At 37.9% G+C, this 16,564-nt stretch overlaps 1 protein-coding gene across 1 annotated transcript in view; it reads right to left on the bottom strand.

Annotated features, from left to right (window-relative positions):
• The window catches only part of RGS22 (regulator of G protein signaling 22), a gene marked incomplete at its 5' end in the record, with an annotated part of 69,506 nt that overhangs the window by 42,679 nt on the left and 10,263 nt on the right, over window positions 1–16,564 (bottom strand). The window contains 10 exon segments of the mRNA XM_065751806.1: window positions 1,541–1,666; window positions 3,542–3,647; window positions 4,154–4,293; window positions 5,825–6,005; window positions 6,879–7,040; window positions 7,543–8,224; window positions 9,608–9,779; window positions 10,117–10,282; window positions 11,719–11,804; window positions 16,120–16,341. Of these exon segments, the coding sequence (XP_065607878.1) occupies window positions 1,541–1,666; window positions 3,542–3,647; window positions 4,154–4,293; window positions 5,825–6,005; window positions 6,879–7,040; window positions 7,543–8,224; window positions 9,608–9,779; window positions 10,117–10,282; window positions 11,719–11,804; window positions 16,120–16,341 (2,043 nt within the window).

Here is a 16,564-nt window from a genome sequence, read left to right as displayed (position 1 = left end):
GAAAAAAACTGTAAGTTATTGCTACTCGAATATCAAGCTTTTATAAAAACGTTGAGTTTCCAGTGCAAGTAATTATTTAACTCATAATAAATCAAGCTCAATTTAAGATGGATATAATCTTCTGTTGCTTGTTGGCAAAAGGACAATTTATTTAATGGCATCATCACTATGATACTATGTCTTTTATTGTATCCTTTATGCATTTATTTATGCCATTAAAATTGTTAACGTTGTAGTTAACATTTGAAGAGTAACCACATTTCAGTGGCATAAAGCCAGCACTTAAGAAGAAATGCTGATAACGGACATGCAAAATTTGTGCCATGGCTAAATAGCATTTTGCATCAATAACCAAAACACTTAAATGTTGTGTACTTGACATATGTTACTGTGACTATCATTGCATTTTAATTACATGAAATTCTGAGGCACAGAATCTTGGCCCCAGTTCACAAATCCAAATAAACGTCAAGTTATCTTTCAGCAAAAAGAGTCTAAATATTTCCCCAAGTCCACTCCTTTAATTATACGCTTATGAGGTTCGAATAAGAAAAATACCCCTAAGACCCCTATCACCAGACAATAATTAATCTGTGGCAGAGAACCGCTCTACAGACTGTAGCCCACCAAACCTGCCATATGAATGAAATAGGTTCCAGAGCTGTAGATCTTAAGGAAATAATTTTCAAATGAGTCTGCCACCTGCAAATGCTAGGGAGAAAGTGAGTGTATGTCTATCTCCCATGAAAAATAAGTTATTTTTATTTATATTTCTACCTGTAGACCTTTAACATTTTTAGCTTAAGGTACCCAGTTGTGGAAATGTTGGCTCTTGCTTCCTGGAAGCTAAAGGCATTTCTAGCTACTGCTGCTGGGTTCTGGGTCATAATGGGGGTGAAACAGACGTCCATCTTAGCCGTGTTCAAGTCTCCCCTAAACATTCAATGTTTCTCAAAAGCCACTGAGCACTGACTGAGATCAATAAATTGTTCTAACCAATCCTCAATTCGCATCCAGCAATGAATGATGTCTGCTGACTGCAGGCGAGAAATAGCATTATGTTTCTCAGAAATTCAAGAAGCTTCATGGAAGTAGAAGAACGTTTTTAAAATACTGAAAGTTTTGGACATCACTAACTCAACAAGCAAGGAAGCAGATTATCATGAGTAATAGCTCAGTGGATTTTCCATCTTAATAAAAGATGTTTTTGTGGGTTAAGACCTCATTTTTTTTCTGCCAAGTTAAAGGCTAGTTTTTAAAAATGATTAGTCTTTTTTTTTTATCCTTGATAGTACATTCAGATTTCCAATAGGTTTGAGACAGTTAGGATCTGACAGCTTGGTTAAGACCTGTCATTAGTTTGAATATACACATGAACAGTTTATTGTTGTTGAGGGACTGTAGTCTCACAAGCAATAATTCATCCAGTCATCAATCTTTCATTCTCTATTTTTATTTTTTTTCAGTCTGGCTGCCCTCTATAACTTGGCATTCAGTCAATTGTGGACTAAATTATCACAGGGTAGGAAAATGCTCGTACCTTATTCCCTGACTTCTCACAAAAGTGTGTGAAGTAGTAGCCTGCTCTGTTCTCTAGATAAAGAGACTGCAGCATGTTTTCCATTATTGATCCCTTGAAGACAACAGTGCCAGCAGCACTTTTCCCCTGGTCAAAAGAAAATATATAGTTATACAACAAGAAATAGAAGACTTTCATTATTTCAAATGTCAGTACGTTGCAATGGAGGGCTGTGCAGTGTGTTCAATTAGTACCTTCATCCCAAGAAATCAGACTCCATTTTCTATTATATATGCAATTGATCATAGGTCTCCATACATTTTTTCCCACTAAATATTTATGCCTCATGGAATAAATTTGATTACTTAAGATGTGCTGAGTAGCAAAATGACCATAGTATCCTTTAGATCAGTCCCTGAAATAGGAAAATAAACTAGGCCATAATTCTCTTGTGATCTATTTAGCACTGAATTCAGGGAATTCCAGTAATACTAAGCCATAACACTCAGGTGTCAAAAGCTGTCTCAGTTCAGGCAATTGTGTTTTCTACTAATAAAAGTTAACAAGTGATATTTCTGATCCAGCCTCATAATGGTTAACTACCACGGAATAAAAGATACATCTCTTGGAGTTATGCCACTGACATCATGAGCAAAACCATCAATATTTGAGGGGACAGGAAATCCACACCCTTTACTTCAGTTAGCTCCAAGAGCATCTGAGGAAGAATTCATCCATTTTCCCAAGGCTCACAGAGGAGCCAGAGGTTACAAACTAGTACATTAGATTCTGATGCTCATGAAAGAAACTTTGGCTGGCCCGACAACTCTGATAGAAAAGGTGGGAGTAGATGAGTGTGGTGACTGACAACCAGCTTCTTTCCAAGCAGTAAGAGGGATGGAGAAGGGTGGGAGGAAGCAAGGCTTCTGAAGCAGAGCAGGAAGATTCCACTTCCCAGCAGGAATTTAAATCATGGATTCCCTCATTCCTTTTAACATTGCATTTGTAATAGCAAATTTTGGGGTCTTGACTGTAGGCTCCAGTCTAGACCTATAAGTGCAAACTGTTAATATTTTACTTCTTCAGCCAGAGAGAAACCATGCATAACAAAGGCATATGACATTGAATAGTTTATGATGTGAAGAAGAATTTCTTGAATACAAGTTTCTAACTGTAAATGTCCCTAACTGCAAATACAAGATTTTTCTTCTGTCACAATTAACAGTGAAATAAAAATATTTCAGTGAAGTAATCAGCAAAGTATGATTTTGATGTGAAAAACAAATAATTGTGTCCAACGGATGGACAAACTACATGCATTTATAAACAGGCTCAGATTTCATGATAGACTTCTTCTGGTTTTGAGGTCATGGGTCTCAGTACCTCTGTGAAAAAGCAAGCTGTTTTGAGAACATATCACAGACATTAAAGTTTTGGATAAGTTTTAAATTGCCAAATCTGGACATCACAAATGCTCCATTTGTCTGCATTTTAATAGTGATAAGAAAAGGTTCTTCTGTGCAACCTGTCCTTGGTGAGGCTTGCTGGACTGAGGGTTTGCTTAGAGGCAGTAATTCAAAAGACAAGAGAATAAAGTAAACAAGCAATAAATATGGATTTTACAACCGAAATATTTTCCTCTTATGAATTTTAGTAACTTCCTTGGGCAGATTCAGTTCTCAGTTACATTATAAGTCTGGTATACCTTTCTAGGCAATGATTCCACTGAAGCATTTATCCAGTGAGTTTTCCATAGTAACCTACTGAACGCATGGTCACTATGGAAAAGATCAACACTTTCTAGTGAAAATAAACTGCTGTATGTGCCATGATCTCCTATCAACTATGTGACAGACACCACACACAAAACGCTAACATTCTAATTACACCTTTGCATAAGGCATTGACATTAACATAATCAAACTAATTTCCCCCCATCGTTGCCTACTTCCCTTTAAATACTACAGAATAAAATATCTTAACCATTGATTCAAGACAACTAAAATTTTAAGTACTACTTACTGGGAGCAACTCAGCATAGGTGTACGTTCTATGAGCCAAGGGTTTCATTTGTGTAGTATCATCCAAAGCTAAGCAATGGATCATGTCCCTGCTCACTGACTCTGGCCTGAATCCATGAAGAAATAAAAATTTCAGTATCTATTTAGGAAAAAACTAGGACTTTCAATGAATTGAACAACCAAGAAGGGACATCAGACTGGCAGAGTGACATAGCAAATAGAAGAGGAAAAGTAAATGAGTTCCAACTTACAATGAACTTAGAAAAGTAGAGGAATACCTTTTGTATGGAACCCTGTGGATCACTAACACGGTGCATCCTTGAAGCTAAGTGCTTGAGGAGTATTAAAAGATATAAACGTATGTAGAGAGAATTTCAGTGCTTACACAAGAGATATGAAAAATCTCATATTTAGAAAAATCAAACAAAAGAACAATCAGACAGAAAGAAAATCTTCTTGTGAGCAATCTATACCATAACTACATATCACTAAGCAGATTATTGTATTAAATGCATTTTGTGACATTAAATGTATTTTGGGAATCTAAATGCCTCTGATAAATGTTTGATGCATACTGGTGTGGAGAAAGACATACAAAGACTTCTGTGCTTACCAATTTCTGCTGCTAGGAATGTCATACCTTTGGGGGCTTTGTCTTGATGACAAGGCAGACGATAATCTTGATGAACCCTTCAAAGACAAATCCAGCGTGTCTAGTTTCAATAAAGTTGTTGGTGTGCTAGTCTTACTTTTCTGAAAGATGTAGCAGAAAATAGGTCAATTCTGGTTATTTTTCCCTCTGCAGTTTTCTTAACGTGTTCTCATTAACTACGTAAAAATATTACACATTTTTCAGTGTCATTGCTCCTTATCAGTCACAGTATGTCAATCTGATAATTGCAAAATAATTTTCTGAATATCTTCCAAGATTTTTCAGCACATCTTCTTGACATTATAGCTTTGAAATTACAATTTTAGCAAGCAGAAATACGTTACATACGCTTTGCATGGAATTACAGAGGATGTCAGTTGAAAAACATGCTTTGTGAATCTTTGCAAACATAGATATTACATCTCAGAACAAGAGAGAAAGGGGGCATCCTGCTACACTGTGTCTAATTCAGTATGAACAAAATCATTCTATGACTTTTTGGAGATGCCCGTTACATTCAGAGTGCCCTCAGAAATTCGGCCTGAGTTGCTGCTCCTTCTAAGCTCTTACAAGCACAATGGAGGTGGAAGATTCAGAAGCCCAGATTTCTCACAGAAAAAAAAAAAAAAAAAAAAAAAAAAACCATTAAGATGTGGTTCGTCTGCTGATTCTGTGATTCACGGGTCCCAGGTCATAGTTTTCTTCAAGTGCTGAAGTGCTGAAGTCAACAGGGGCTAGAAAACCCACAGAGTTAGGAACCGGTCTCTATGACCTACAGATAGTCCTGCGCGATTAGCACACTTCGTGAAGCCAGGACATGTTTCTGTAAGAAGCAGCTGCTTCTGGCCCACTCCTATTGTGCTCAGCAGGATCTCAGTCGTGAGCCCAGCCACTTCTGAACAAGAAATCTGTCCCACTGTTTTTCCCCCATTATTTATTGAAAACACACATTATAACTGTAATCTAAAACAATCCACTTCAAAGTAAAAGAAGTTTATTTAAACAAATATATGTTGTAGACAAATCTAGTTCTTAGTGGAACCACAGTCTAGATTCACATTCTCCAAGTATCTTCTGTCCTGAGACTTAACACAGTGTTACTGAAAACCTGCAGGCCAAGACCATCGCCTCTTAGATTCTTTCAAGAGAGTGCAGAGTTAACAACTGAACTGTCCACCTACATGTGTAGCTACTGGTTGAAGGACTGTGGGGATGGGAACTGGACAAAACTCGGCTATTTATACAAATATGAAGGTAGATTTGGGGTAACTGCAGTGAAGTTGTAAGAGTTACTCTGAATTAAGTGAAGTCTGCTTGAAGGATGGAATCTGGGTTGTTAGATCTTTAAACCTGCAGGTCTGAGAATGTCAAGATGAAACATGTATCCAAAAGACTTCAGAAATAGCCTGGATAACTAAGAAGATAATTTAGCTCAATTTACAGTGATCTATTGAATGAAATACAGTAAAATGATACTGTAATTTCTAATATAATCATCTGAGGGAGACAAGTTTGTTAAATCTTGACTTTCTAACAAGCAAGTGTAATATTTTTGTCATGTTCAGTTCAAGCAGTTTTATAATTATTTTCAATGGGACAGGGCTTTGGTCACAATGTCATGACATTACCTACCTGAGGAAGGGAAGGTGGTATCTTAGGCATACAAGACTTAGTTGTCAACGGCAGCAAGGATACCATCTGTGGAAAAGGATCAGTGTCCACCTTTGGTCTCTCTTGGCATGCATGCCAGAACTTCAGCTTTGCACTGGCAGTTTCTATTGCTGTTGAATGAGTGACACAGAATCTGGGACCCCTAGAGAAAAACATATATGAATAAATGAAATACTGAGATATTTGGCTTAATGGTCTTTATCAAGATATAGTCCTATATGCACTGAGAATTAGAAAATAAAGATATGTTTAGACATTGCATTCCTCCAAATCTAAAAACAAGCAACACCTAAATAAATTTGCAAATAATACACCATTACAAAGTTATCTTTACATTAGCCTAAGTTAGGATGTGCCACATTCATCCTACAGCAAAAACCAGGAAAGAATTTTAGGTCACAGGACAGAGAGCGCAACTCTCATGAGGCTCCTCAGCAAAGTACACTACTGCAGTTATTTCCTTCTGCCTGTAATTTGTTGATACCTCTTGGGGAGGAGAGAAGACCTTCAAACATTTAGCTTATGTTTTCAAAGCAGGCTAGAATTTGTATCCTTGCTCAAGCTGTCAGAACGTAAAGGCATTTTGTATAACAGACGTTAAACAGTAAAGTTTCAAGGTCAAATTCCACATATATGTATATACAGAGCATCCTCAGAAACTTGAGAAAGTCATTTTGAGGAGTAGACCAGGGCAGAACTAACCTTCAGTGCCTAAAGAGATTTCCTACCCCAGAGCCTAAAGTTTATTAGTATGGTATCCAAGGTAGCGATACAAAAAGTAGCTCAGGTTCTCTGGTAGTAAAATAATAGGGGTTCAGCAAAGCAGATCTACCTGTCAGGCTGCAGTTTAGTTTAATCTCAACTAAAACTGAGAGACCACATCTGCTATTATCTATGTAGCATTACTTCTCAAAATTGCAATAGGATAAGAGATATGAAATAAAAATAGTAGTCTTATCAAATAAAAGAAAATTTGTTAGAAAGTAGAATTTTAGCTCATGTTCTTTTTCCATACCAGTAAAGAAGAAGAGGTTTCACTACTTCAGGCTGAATCTGTCTTAAATGCATCGTATTCCACTGATCTCCATGTAGTAAATCAAGTTTGAGTAACACTTCAGAAGTGAGGAAATAGTCTCCAGTGCTCAGTAGATAGAGTTTTTTCATTTTATCGATTTGCCTTGAGACAACAAAAAGTCACATAAGCATGTATCAGATGCCATACAGAACTAAGTACAGCTTACTGGGTTAAACTGCTGTCACGCAACGTCTCTAATTGTCTCTAATTGCAAGTGTCAGAAGCCAAAACTATGTTTCCACATATTAGAGACAGGTCATGTACAACAAAAAATGTGCATTAGAATAGAAAATCTGAAACCAGTAGAGTCTTTCACTAAAGTCATTTGTCATGTAGAATGCCCCACTTGTGATTTTCATTTCTTCTATTTATTGCTTCCTGTTCTTCAAATTTCTTTCTAGCAAAGCCTTAACACTAAGGTGATTTTGACTTATGTTGTCTTTATCAGCTTCAGAAGAGTCATCCCTGACTCACCTGTCAGGATACTCGTGATTGTGTTTATTCTATTCAAACATTGCCATTATTCTGAAATCTCAAAAATTCCATTGGTCAGTGTTACAAGTATAAAGAATAATGAGAATATGTGCTAAATAATGAGAAATACCTTTGTCTCCTTGTAGTGTCCTTAAGAACCCTTAGTCTTTCAATATCCATCCAGAGCCACCAATACCTCTCACCAAGTGTTCCTTTAATGAATTTCTTGAATCTTTCAAACTCATTTCTGTTGCCAGTGTCGTAAGTTCTGTGGTTAATACACCAAGCAGCCCTACTATCTGCGCCATTGCTTTCAGAGCTTGATGTTAAGCTCACTTCTTCGGCATCTTGTTCTTCTATATCTCCCATGGAGTCCAAGACAGTTACTGGAGAAGAACTTTGGGAAAAGAGTGGCTCTTCAGTACCGCAGGCAAATTCATTATTTGATAACTCATGTATAAACATTTTAGGCTGTTGAGGGAAATCCACATTGCTCTCAATCTCACTAGGTGGCCGTTGCGTCAGTTCTGAAATTGATTCCTCTGTTACAAATTGTGTATAAGGTGGAATTAATTCTTCCAGTATCTGAGGAGCTGCATTTTCCTGTCCACTTTCTTCTTTAGCTGAGTTCTCCTGATTCTGGTCTGGATAAACTCCTAGCTGAGTGTAGGAAGGAGGTTCAGCAATGGCCATAGAAGAACCCTCCTCAACTTCTTTTGATCTCTCCTTAAAAAAGCCATCTTCTGTGGATGCCATCTTTGAAGAGGAAAGGAATCTGCCGTGGTCATATTCCTTAGAAAGGGAACTTGCTTCTGCATTAAATCAGAAAATGTTATTAAAAACCCTTTTGGTTCAGAGCTGTCCCCTTGCACATTTTCCACAGCAACATATTCGTGTTGTGCTGCAGAACAATGAGACCGTGTTGTGCCGCAGTACAGGTAACAAGCAGAGGTTCTTCTGCTGTTGCTGTCTAGCTAGAAACTCAACCCCATGACTCACAAACTCATTCTTTGTTGAATACCAGCAGAACAGACAAGTTCAGGAACAGCTCTCTGGAGACAGCTATCTTGTTTACTCAGCTGAATACCCATGCTCCTCAACACTTACTAAACCACCTTGTGCTGCGAGCCCTGGTTTCTTTTCTGAGTGTTTGTTCATGGTTTGATGAAAGTCACTTTTTTTTTTCTCTTTAGGCAAGAGGAAGCTAGTAAGTTATAACTCTTAGTCTGCTTCTGTTGATTACTGAACTGGCCTTGGCTAGTTAGGTGAAGTTTTGACACATACAGGAGGATGACAAAGCATATTACATCAAGGACTTTGAAAACATTTAAGAGACCTGCAGTCCAGTCTGCCGTGCAGACATGGCTTCTTTCTATTGAGAGATATCCCATAACTAGCAAGTTCAGAACAGTGACCAGCCCTGCTTGTTTTTGTCAACACCACCTCACTCTTCTTTCTGCCCTCGTTATTAATCATGCCCTTTCAGTCCAAACTGCCGAGATAAGAAACCTTTCAGCTTTGGGTTGATCAGGCACCTTTGCTAATTCTGAAAATCTTTAAACAAATTGAGAACTTCTGGAGTACGTTAGTAGAAATTATCTTGAGTATATGTACTGTTTAATTAGGTTACTGCTGCTATCACTGTAAGGTTAGATCTGTAAAACTGAGCAGAAAAACTACAAATATTTGAACATCAATAGAATCAGAGTGAAAAAAAGACATAATTCCAATGTGGCCTTACAGTATCAATCCCACATTTAAAATAAATGATAAGTTTAATCTTCTTTCTTCTCCTAGAGGTAAGATTTAGGCCTTCATATTCTATTCTATAACTAAGTGTCTACCAATGTAGATTCAGTCACCATTGTCAGTGAGGAGGATGCTAAAACCCCTGAGTACATTCATTACATCAGATTGGTAGATAAGGGCTTTAAAATAATCTAAAAAAAAAAAAAAAAAAAAAAAAAAAGCAAACAAAAGAGTAAGAGAAATTACAAAACTATTAACCCAAATTTTCTTTTCATGTTGTGGCTACAGAAAGATACAAATCCAGTTTTTCCGCATCTGAAGCCTGTGATACCATGTGATATTTAGGAAGTAGTGAGTGGAATCTGCAGCAATTCATTAAAATGCCTTATATTTCCATCAAGTCAGACTTATGGTATAAATAGTATTGCTGAGCCCCTGATACTTACCTAGAAGGCCAGCCTTTTCACTCAATGAACCTTCTCTTTCGGGCAGACCAGGCAAATGCTGAATATCTTGAATCTGAATAGAAGCTACAGGACGCATAAATGAATCCACAATTTTCATGGATTCACTTCCTTTTGCTAATGTAAACCAATCCATTGTCTGAGAAACTGTAGCCTACAAAAACACATTTCATAGAATAATTCAACTTTATTGAAGTGCTTCTGAGAGGGCTTATTGTCTACAATCATTTTGCAGTCTATTTGTATACATTTCTATAACAATAGTTCCCAGCAAAAAGAGCTGTATGATGGTAGCTGAGCACACTTGTGACATAGCAGTGCTCCTGTTAAAGCTGTCAAATGACACATCAACCTTCTATAGTACAAAGAGCTTAAAAAGAATAGATAATCAGATAATCAGCTGTCTGCTCAGGGTGGGACTTCCATTACAGTAATTATATCCAATATATTAATTCTAGCTCTATGTTACACCCACTGAACATTTGTTTTACCTGGCCAAGTGATACATAGAACTTCTTCATAGTGAATGAAGTGTCATCCTCCTCAGGGTGGGGTTTACTTGCATCTTCCTTCCTTATCCAGGGGTAGTAGTTACTATCTACAATGAAATTAATGCCAGTCTGGCTCCATTCTACCTGTGATATCAATTTAGCTAGCCTGAAATTAAAGTTCAGACAAGAGAATAGTTAAGCTTAGCTTTTAGTCAGAGAAACAATTGATTGTCTTCCTAGAATAGACAATAAAAAGCATAATCATTCTGAAAATAAATTGCCACTGTGAACTTCATGTTATACTTTATTATTTCACCCTGTGCCTGCTGTCACACGCGTAAACACCAGCACTGCCACTCCATAGTCCACCAGCTGTACAGTCGGTAGTCTGCTTTACATTATAAATCTTTACCGGTAAAATTTCTGCCAGGATGATCTTGTATATATCAGCACAGTCCACATCATGCCAAGAAACAAACATATTGTTTGCTGAAACAGAACCATTTTCCCAGATTGCAGAAGCCCTGTATCAGTACCAGACACTACATTTCCTCTTCCTGACGCATGTAATCTTCCAGCAGCAATGCCCGCAGTGCTCTTACTAACTGAGCTTTCAGACGATAGCAACACAGCAGGTGCTATCATCTTCAGTCAGCTGCTGTAAGAGTACTTCACAGCTTTCCAATGCTCCTCCACTTCCTGCCCTTGTCCTGCACTGACCTGGGTGCCTGCAATGGCTGTTCTCTCACATTTCTCACTCCTCCCTCCCAGCTGCTGATGTGCAGCCGGTATTTCCTTTCTTAAATCTGCACTCACAGAGGCACAGCCAGCATCCTTCATGGCTGTGAGAAGCGCAGAGCTGCTAGGTGTGTGCAGCACAGAGCAGAGCAGCTGAGGGGAGGCCTGATGGCGGCTGCAGCTCTCACAGGGAGCGGAGGGGCAGCGCTGAGCTCTGCTCTGTGCGACAGCGACAGGGCCCGAGGGAATGGCATGGAGCTGTGTCAGGGGACAGGCAGCTGGGGGTTAGTGTTAGGAGTAGAGGCATTTCCTTCCAAAGGCAGACCAGACCTCCTGAACATCGGGAAAGAGGCTGAAATGACATCTGGAAAAATATAGCAAATATGTAACTGAAAATCATCCCACTACTCCGTGGCATCCCACGGAGAACCTTGCAAAAGGAAGTCTGACCGTATGCCTCAAGATAGAAACTAAATAATTGAAATAAAAAGGAATGTCCATCTTTTGTAAACAGACTTCATGGATTGATACCTTTCACTCACGTGTCTTTTATAATGGTTAGAGAGAAATACATTGCAACCACGATACCTCTGTGGAAGAGAGATTCAGAAAACTGTAAAGACTATTCCTACTCCCTCTGTAGTGGTGTAACATAGTACGTAATCTGTGGTCAAGGAATATTACAGAATGACTAGTAGAAAAAGTCACTGGTTTTCATTTATTCAGGTTAATGAAGTGCTAAAATTAAACAAACAAACAAACAAACAAGGTGGAGAAAACCATATTGAAAATATCATCAAGATTAGTTAAACAGAAAAGATAAATGTACAAATTTTAAACTGAGAGCATAAAAGACTGCAATACCTGTACTCAAAGTAGCAGTCGCTTTCTAGAAATGCTGGAAGTCTTTCTTTCTTAATCCACTGTACTGCTTGTTCTCGATCAAGACACTATTAAAAAAGAAATACCAAAAATGTGCAGTAGTCGTGACTTTAATTGTTTTGCTTTCCATGTAAATGATTCTCTCCAATCCCCTTCTAAAGCATTAAGGGAAACTAATATACACTGAACATCACCTTTGTTATCCATTTTAACTTTAGTGCTGAGAAAGCTGAGTTTGTTCAGTTGGTCGCTAGCAGGTAATTACATCTAATTCTATTTCTTTTGTAAGAGTACAGCTTTTCAAACAAACCATGGCTAGTTCTTAAAAGGCAATGCGTATGAATCATGCTTTTATTATATAGTTCCAATGCAAACTAGACGCTAATAAGTGGTCCACAAGTAGGAAACTGCTAATTTCTCTAACTTAATCACCATTTATAAGCAGTCACTGTTACATTTTTCCTCAATAATTTGAGGAATAGGGAAGCTCTGGCTTAAATTATAATCCCAAACTGGGAGATATGAAAAACAAAATCAAACAAATTCAAAGCTGATCAGTTATCACCTTTCCCACTTTTATGTTTTATGTTGGAGCATTGCATAACTCAACTTGACACAGCAACACTTCTAATGTATATTTAAGTGCAAATAAAATCAGGCCCATAATAGATTTCTGCTCAGATGGTCTAATTCTCAGTGCCCAGCGAAAGCAGACAGCTAGGTGCCACCAAATGGTGATTTGGAGATGATAAGTAAGGAGTTTCACAGAACCAGCAGACTAAAAAACTTGCCTAAGGGTCTCTCACACAGAGAGCATGTCCTCTGAGTGTGGGCCACAGTGAACCATTTCTCTTAAAAATTACACCGTTCACACTCTTTTCTTTTTCCTTTCTCTCTTCTTTCCACAAAGTGCACTGTATGCACTCTTAGCAGGTGACCTGTTTTATTTTTGTGAGGTGCACTTTTCATTTTAATGAACATGAAGTCAGTGATTAGTAAAAATGCAGTTACTCCTCTTGACCACAGGAACAGGTGAATTTTGGACAAGGGTGGAAGTATCAGTTTTTTTGCTACATGCAAATAATCAGTTCATGTAGTTTACATTTAAAATTTTCTTTCCATGAGCTAATATTTCATTTGGGACTAGGTTTATTTCTCCTTCATATATATCTGTAGGGGATTAAAAATATAAATTACTCAGAAAGTGGGTGGTTTCACTTAGAGAGAAGAAAATATTTCAAAATATGGAAAGCTTGTGTTGGCAGTGGCTCACACAATGTAACTTGTGGAGATGGAGACTAATTACTCCCAACCACACAGAGTGTACGTCCTTTTGGTAACTAACAAGCCTTCTGGAAATTCAGAAGATTGTCTCTTTATTTTGGCCAATCAATCTGTGTTTCATATTTATGTATTAACTGAGTCATAGCCCAGGTTTTTATCTGAGTGATTCATAACACGTTCATTTCTGCACATGGCTGGTACACAAAATTATACATACTATCAGAAGGAACTAATCTCTGTTCTTTTCCCTTTCCCAAAGTCAGATGTGACATTTAATCTAATAGGGTTGTTACCTTGGTTAGCTTCCTTACCCAGTCAGCCTTAGGCCATTTGTGGGACCCAATCCAGTAAAGCTTTTAGCACGTGTTAAAGTTTAAGCATGTGTTTAACTTCATTTGATTAAAGTTAAACACATACTTAAGTGCTTTGCTGAACTGGGGTTTCTCTGAGGTAAGATATGTGGGATGCCAGCCAGTTTCTTTCCATAGTGATGCCTGGGTCTACCCAGTTTGCAGGGTTTTTTCTTAATATGTTTCACATTCAGTTGATTTCAGCCATTGATAAGATGCTTAGCTCCATATCAATAACTTCCAAGCATGAGGGCACACATTCAGAAAGATCTTTTACTTATCAGTAAATTTGTGACAGCGTGAGGTGAAGGCAGAGAGAAAAGCACCATTGATGTATTTCTTAGATTAGGTGCATTTCAGGTCTACTGAAATTTTCCAGTCATAGCTCATTTCCATCACTACTACAGTGATGGCTGCTCAAGATGACTTTTCATAGAAATGTAACACTCAAGCAACTGTAAATCTCTTCAGACCATGTGAAGCAACTGAAGACATAAGCAGATAGAGTGAAGGAAACAGCCTTGTATGCCTGAAAGATCAAATCCTATTTGATTTGAAGTGAACTACTTGATGCTGATACTGAGATACTTCTAGTTCAGTCACCGTGTGGTACAATGAATGAAGCTGACTTCTTTCATCTTATGTAGTTGCAGTACTGATTTTTGGCCTCTTAGGTCACATTCAGCCTTGCGATGCCAAAGCTGAATAGGATGAGGGACATAAGTTGCCTGTTGTACTGTTTTAGGCTGAGATAGTTCATTGTCTTCATATTATCTCATACGATGCTATTTTCAATCCGTGACCAGAACAGTGTTGAGAGCTATTGCTAGACATGGCTAACTATGTGCCAAGGCCTTTTCACACCCTGCCAGCAAGGATGCTGGAGGTGCACAAGAAGCTGAGAGAGGACACAGCCAAGATCCCTGACCCCATCAGACCAAAAGATTGTTCCTTTCCACGTGACATCATGCTCAGCAGTAAAGCTGGGGGAAAGAAGAGGGGTGAGGGAGAATGTTCTGAGTGGTGGTGTTTGTCTCATCGAGCAGCTGCTATGTGTGATGAGCCCAGCTTTCCTGCAAATGGCTGAATATCTGCCCGCTGATACAAAGTAGAGAATGAATTCCTCATTTTCCTTTCTTTGCACAATGCAGATTTTGCTTTACCTATTAATATGCCTTCATCTCAACCCATGAGTTTTCTCTCTTCTGCCTTTCCAGTTCTCCCACTCTGCTGGGGAAGAGTGAGCAAATGGCAGCGTGGGGCTTAGCTGCCTACCTGTGTTGACCCACAGGAAAGTGAGAGGCAAGAAGAAACATCATCGAAAAGGTGAACAAAGTGCAAAAGCCATAATTAAAAATGCCATAATGCTTCCCATCTTTGGAAAATTCCACTGAAAAAAGATGTCCTTAAATAATAAAGGAGCCCTGTTGTTCCAATGGGTGAGAGATTTAAGTAATAGAGAAGACGGTGTGATGGCTTTCACCTTGTCAAAAAAGGCTGACCAAAGTTGCAATGGTGTGAAGTTGTCGCAGGGAACAGTATTAGCCATTCTTGCACAAGTACAGAACTTTTCCTCAGTCAATTCTGGAGTCCAAGTAATAAATCAAGAATAGCTCTTCTGCTTTTGTGCTCCCAAACAACATATTCATGAAAATAATGGTTTAACATGGTAGAGGTGTCTGTGAGCATTTTCCTGTCATAGCATTTGTTCAGTTTATATTGCAGATAATCGTAGAATCAGATAGACCATCACAGATAATTGCAATCTCACTTAATGATCATTTTGCTAAACATCATTGCCTTTTGACCTCTCTCAACACTGTTTTCTTTTCTGAAAATCATCAAGTTTATAATGAGCAAAGCAGCAGTCTGCTTTAACTAATTTTCTCTCAGCTTTCCAGCTATGACATAATTTAGAGCAGCCGCCTCTTAAAATGTAGCAAGACCTTAAACTGGCCTTGAATTAAATGAAATCAGATCAATCACATCAATGCAAAGTAAGCAAGACAGGAATAAACCAAGTATCCCAGAGAATATATATTTTTTTCTCCTCCTTTAAGCAATTGCTTAAAGCTAAACTCCCACAACTATTTATACTGCCTTGCATTCTCTGAGGTGCATATGGTTCTTCAGATTCTGATTTTAGCATACCTAATCTAGTGCTGAAGACAGTCCTGAAAGCAAAAAGGCAAGAATATAAAAATTTGTAGTGTTTGAGCAAGTCTTCAACATATTTTTTCTGAAGTCCAACATTTCTTGTTGCTAAAGGTTATTTTTTCTGGCCATTTCAATTGATGGTAACCATCAAAATCTTTGGGGAATTGATGGAGGAGAAAGTTATGTGTTGCCAGACCACAGATGAGCTCATAGCCACACAAGGAAATTAATTAATAAGGAAAGACTGAGATGCATTAGATTCAGTCAATTTGCACATTCCAGGGATCACTAGTAAAGTAACAGTTATCATAATATTTTTTCTTTTAATATTAAAAAGCATTCAGACCACACAACTTAATCCGGCCCTACAGAATCTTCAAAATTCTGTGCTACAGGATGTATTATATGTGTAATTCCATTCACTTGTCTGGTAGACACATGTGCATTGCAGGGCATAATTTGGCCCATCATTATGTTTTCCTAACATAAATTAACATTTTTCCCAAGCTACCAAGCCAAACACAACAATAACTACTGCCAGTATCTCTACAGTAAGATCTAAATATAAATCCAGTGGCTATAAGATGCTTACCATAGTGTTGTAATTTGGATCAATACTGAAGGCTGAAGAATCACTGATCTTTTTGGAATGCTGCCCATCATTCTTTGCTTTTCTTATAACATCATAAATGGGATTTGGAGGTTTCTGATCATGTAGAATTTTTTTCATCTGGTGTTCCAGGCGTTGTGGGATATCATTAACTACTTCAAAAACCCCAAAGTCTGAGTTAAACTTAACTGGCTGGGCAAAAGTCTACAAAAGAAGTTTGGATAGTTTAGAACACTGCAATAAGGGAAATATCTCATTTTTAAAAGTTACTTTTTATAGAACAGAATTGTCCTACAAAATGCAAAATGGTATTATGAGGCTTCTTTCTCTTGTATTTAACTCGTTCTAGATAATAGACCATTCTTTTTCATATGCAAATTACAGATCCACTACAAAAATTCCTAGAATATGTAGTTTAGTGTGACTT

This window comes from Cyrtonyx montezumae, unplaced genomic scaffold (assembly GCF_038088225.1).
Source record: "Cyrtonyx montezumae isolate F1298 unplaced genomic scaffold, pur_monq_1.0 scaffold_8, whole genome shotgun sequence".
NCBI lineage: Eukaryota > Metazoa > Chordata > Aves > Galliformes > Odontophoridae > Cyrtonyx > Cyrtonyx montezumae.
This window is presented reverse-complemented; position numbering and strand designations above follow the sequence as displayed.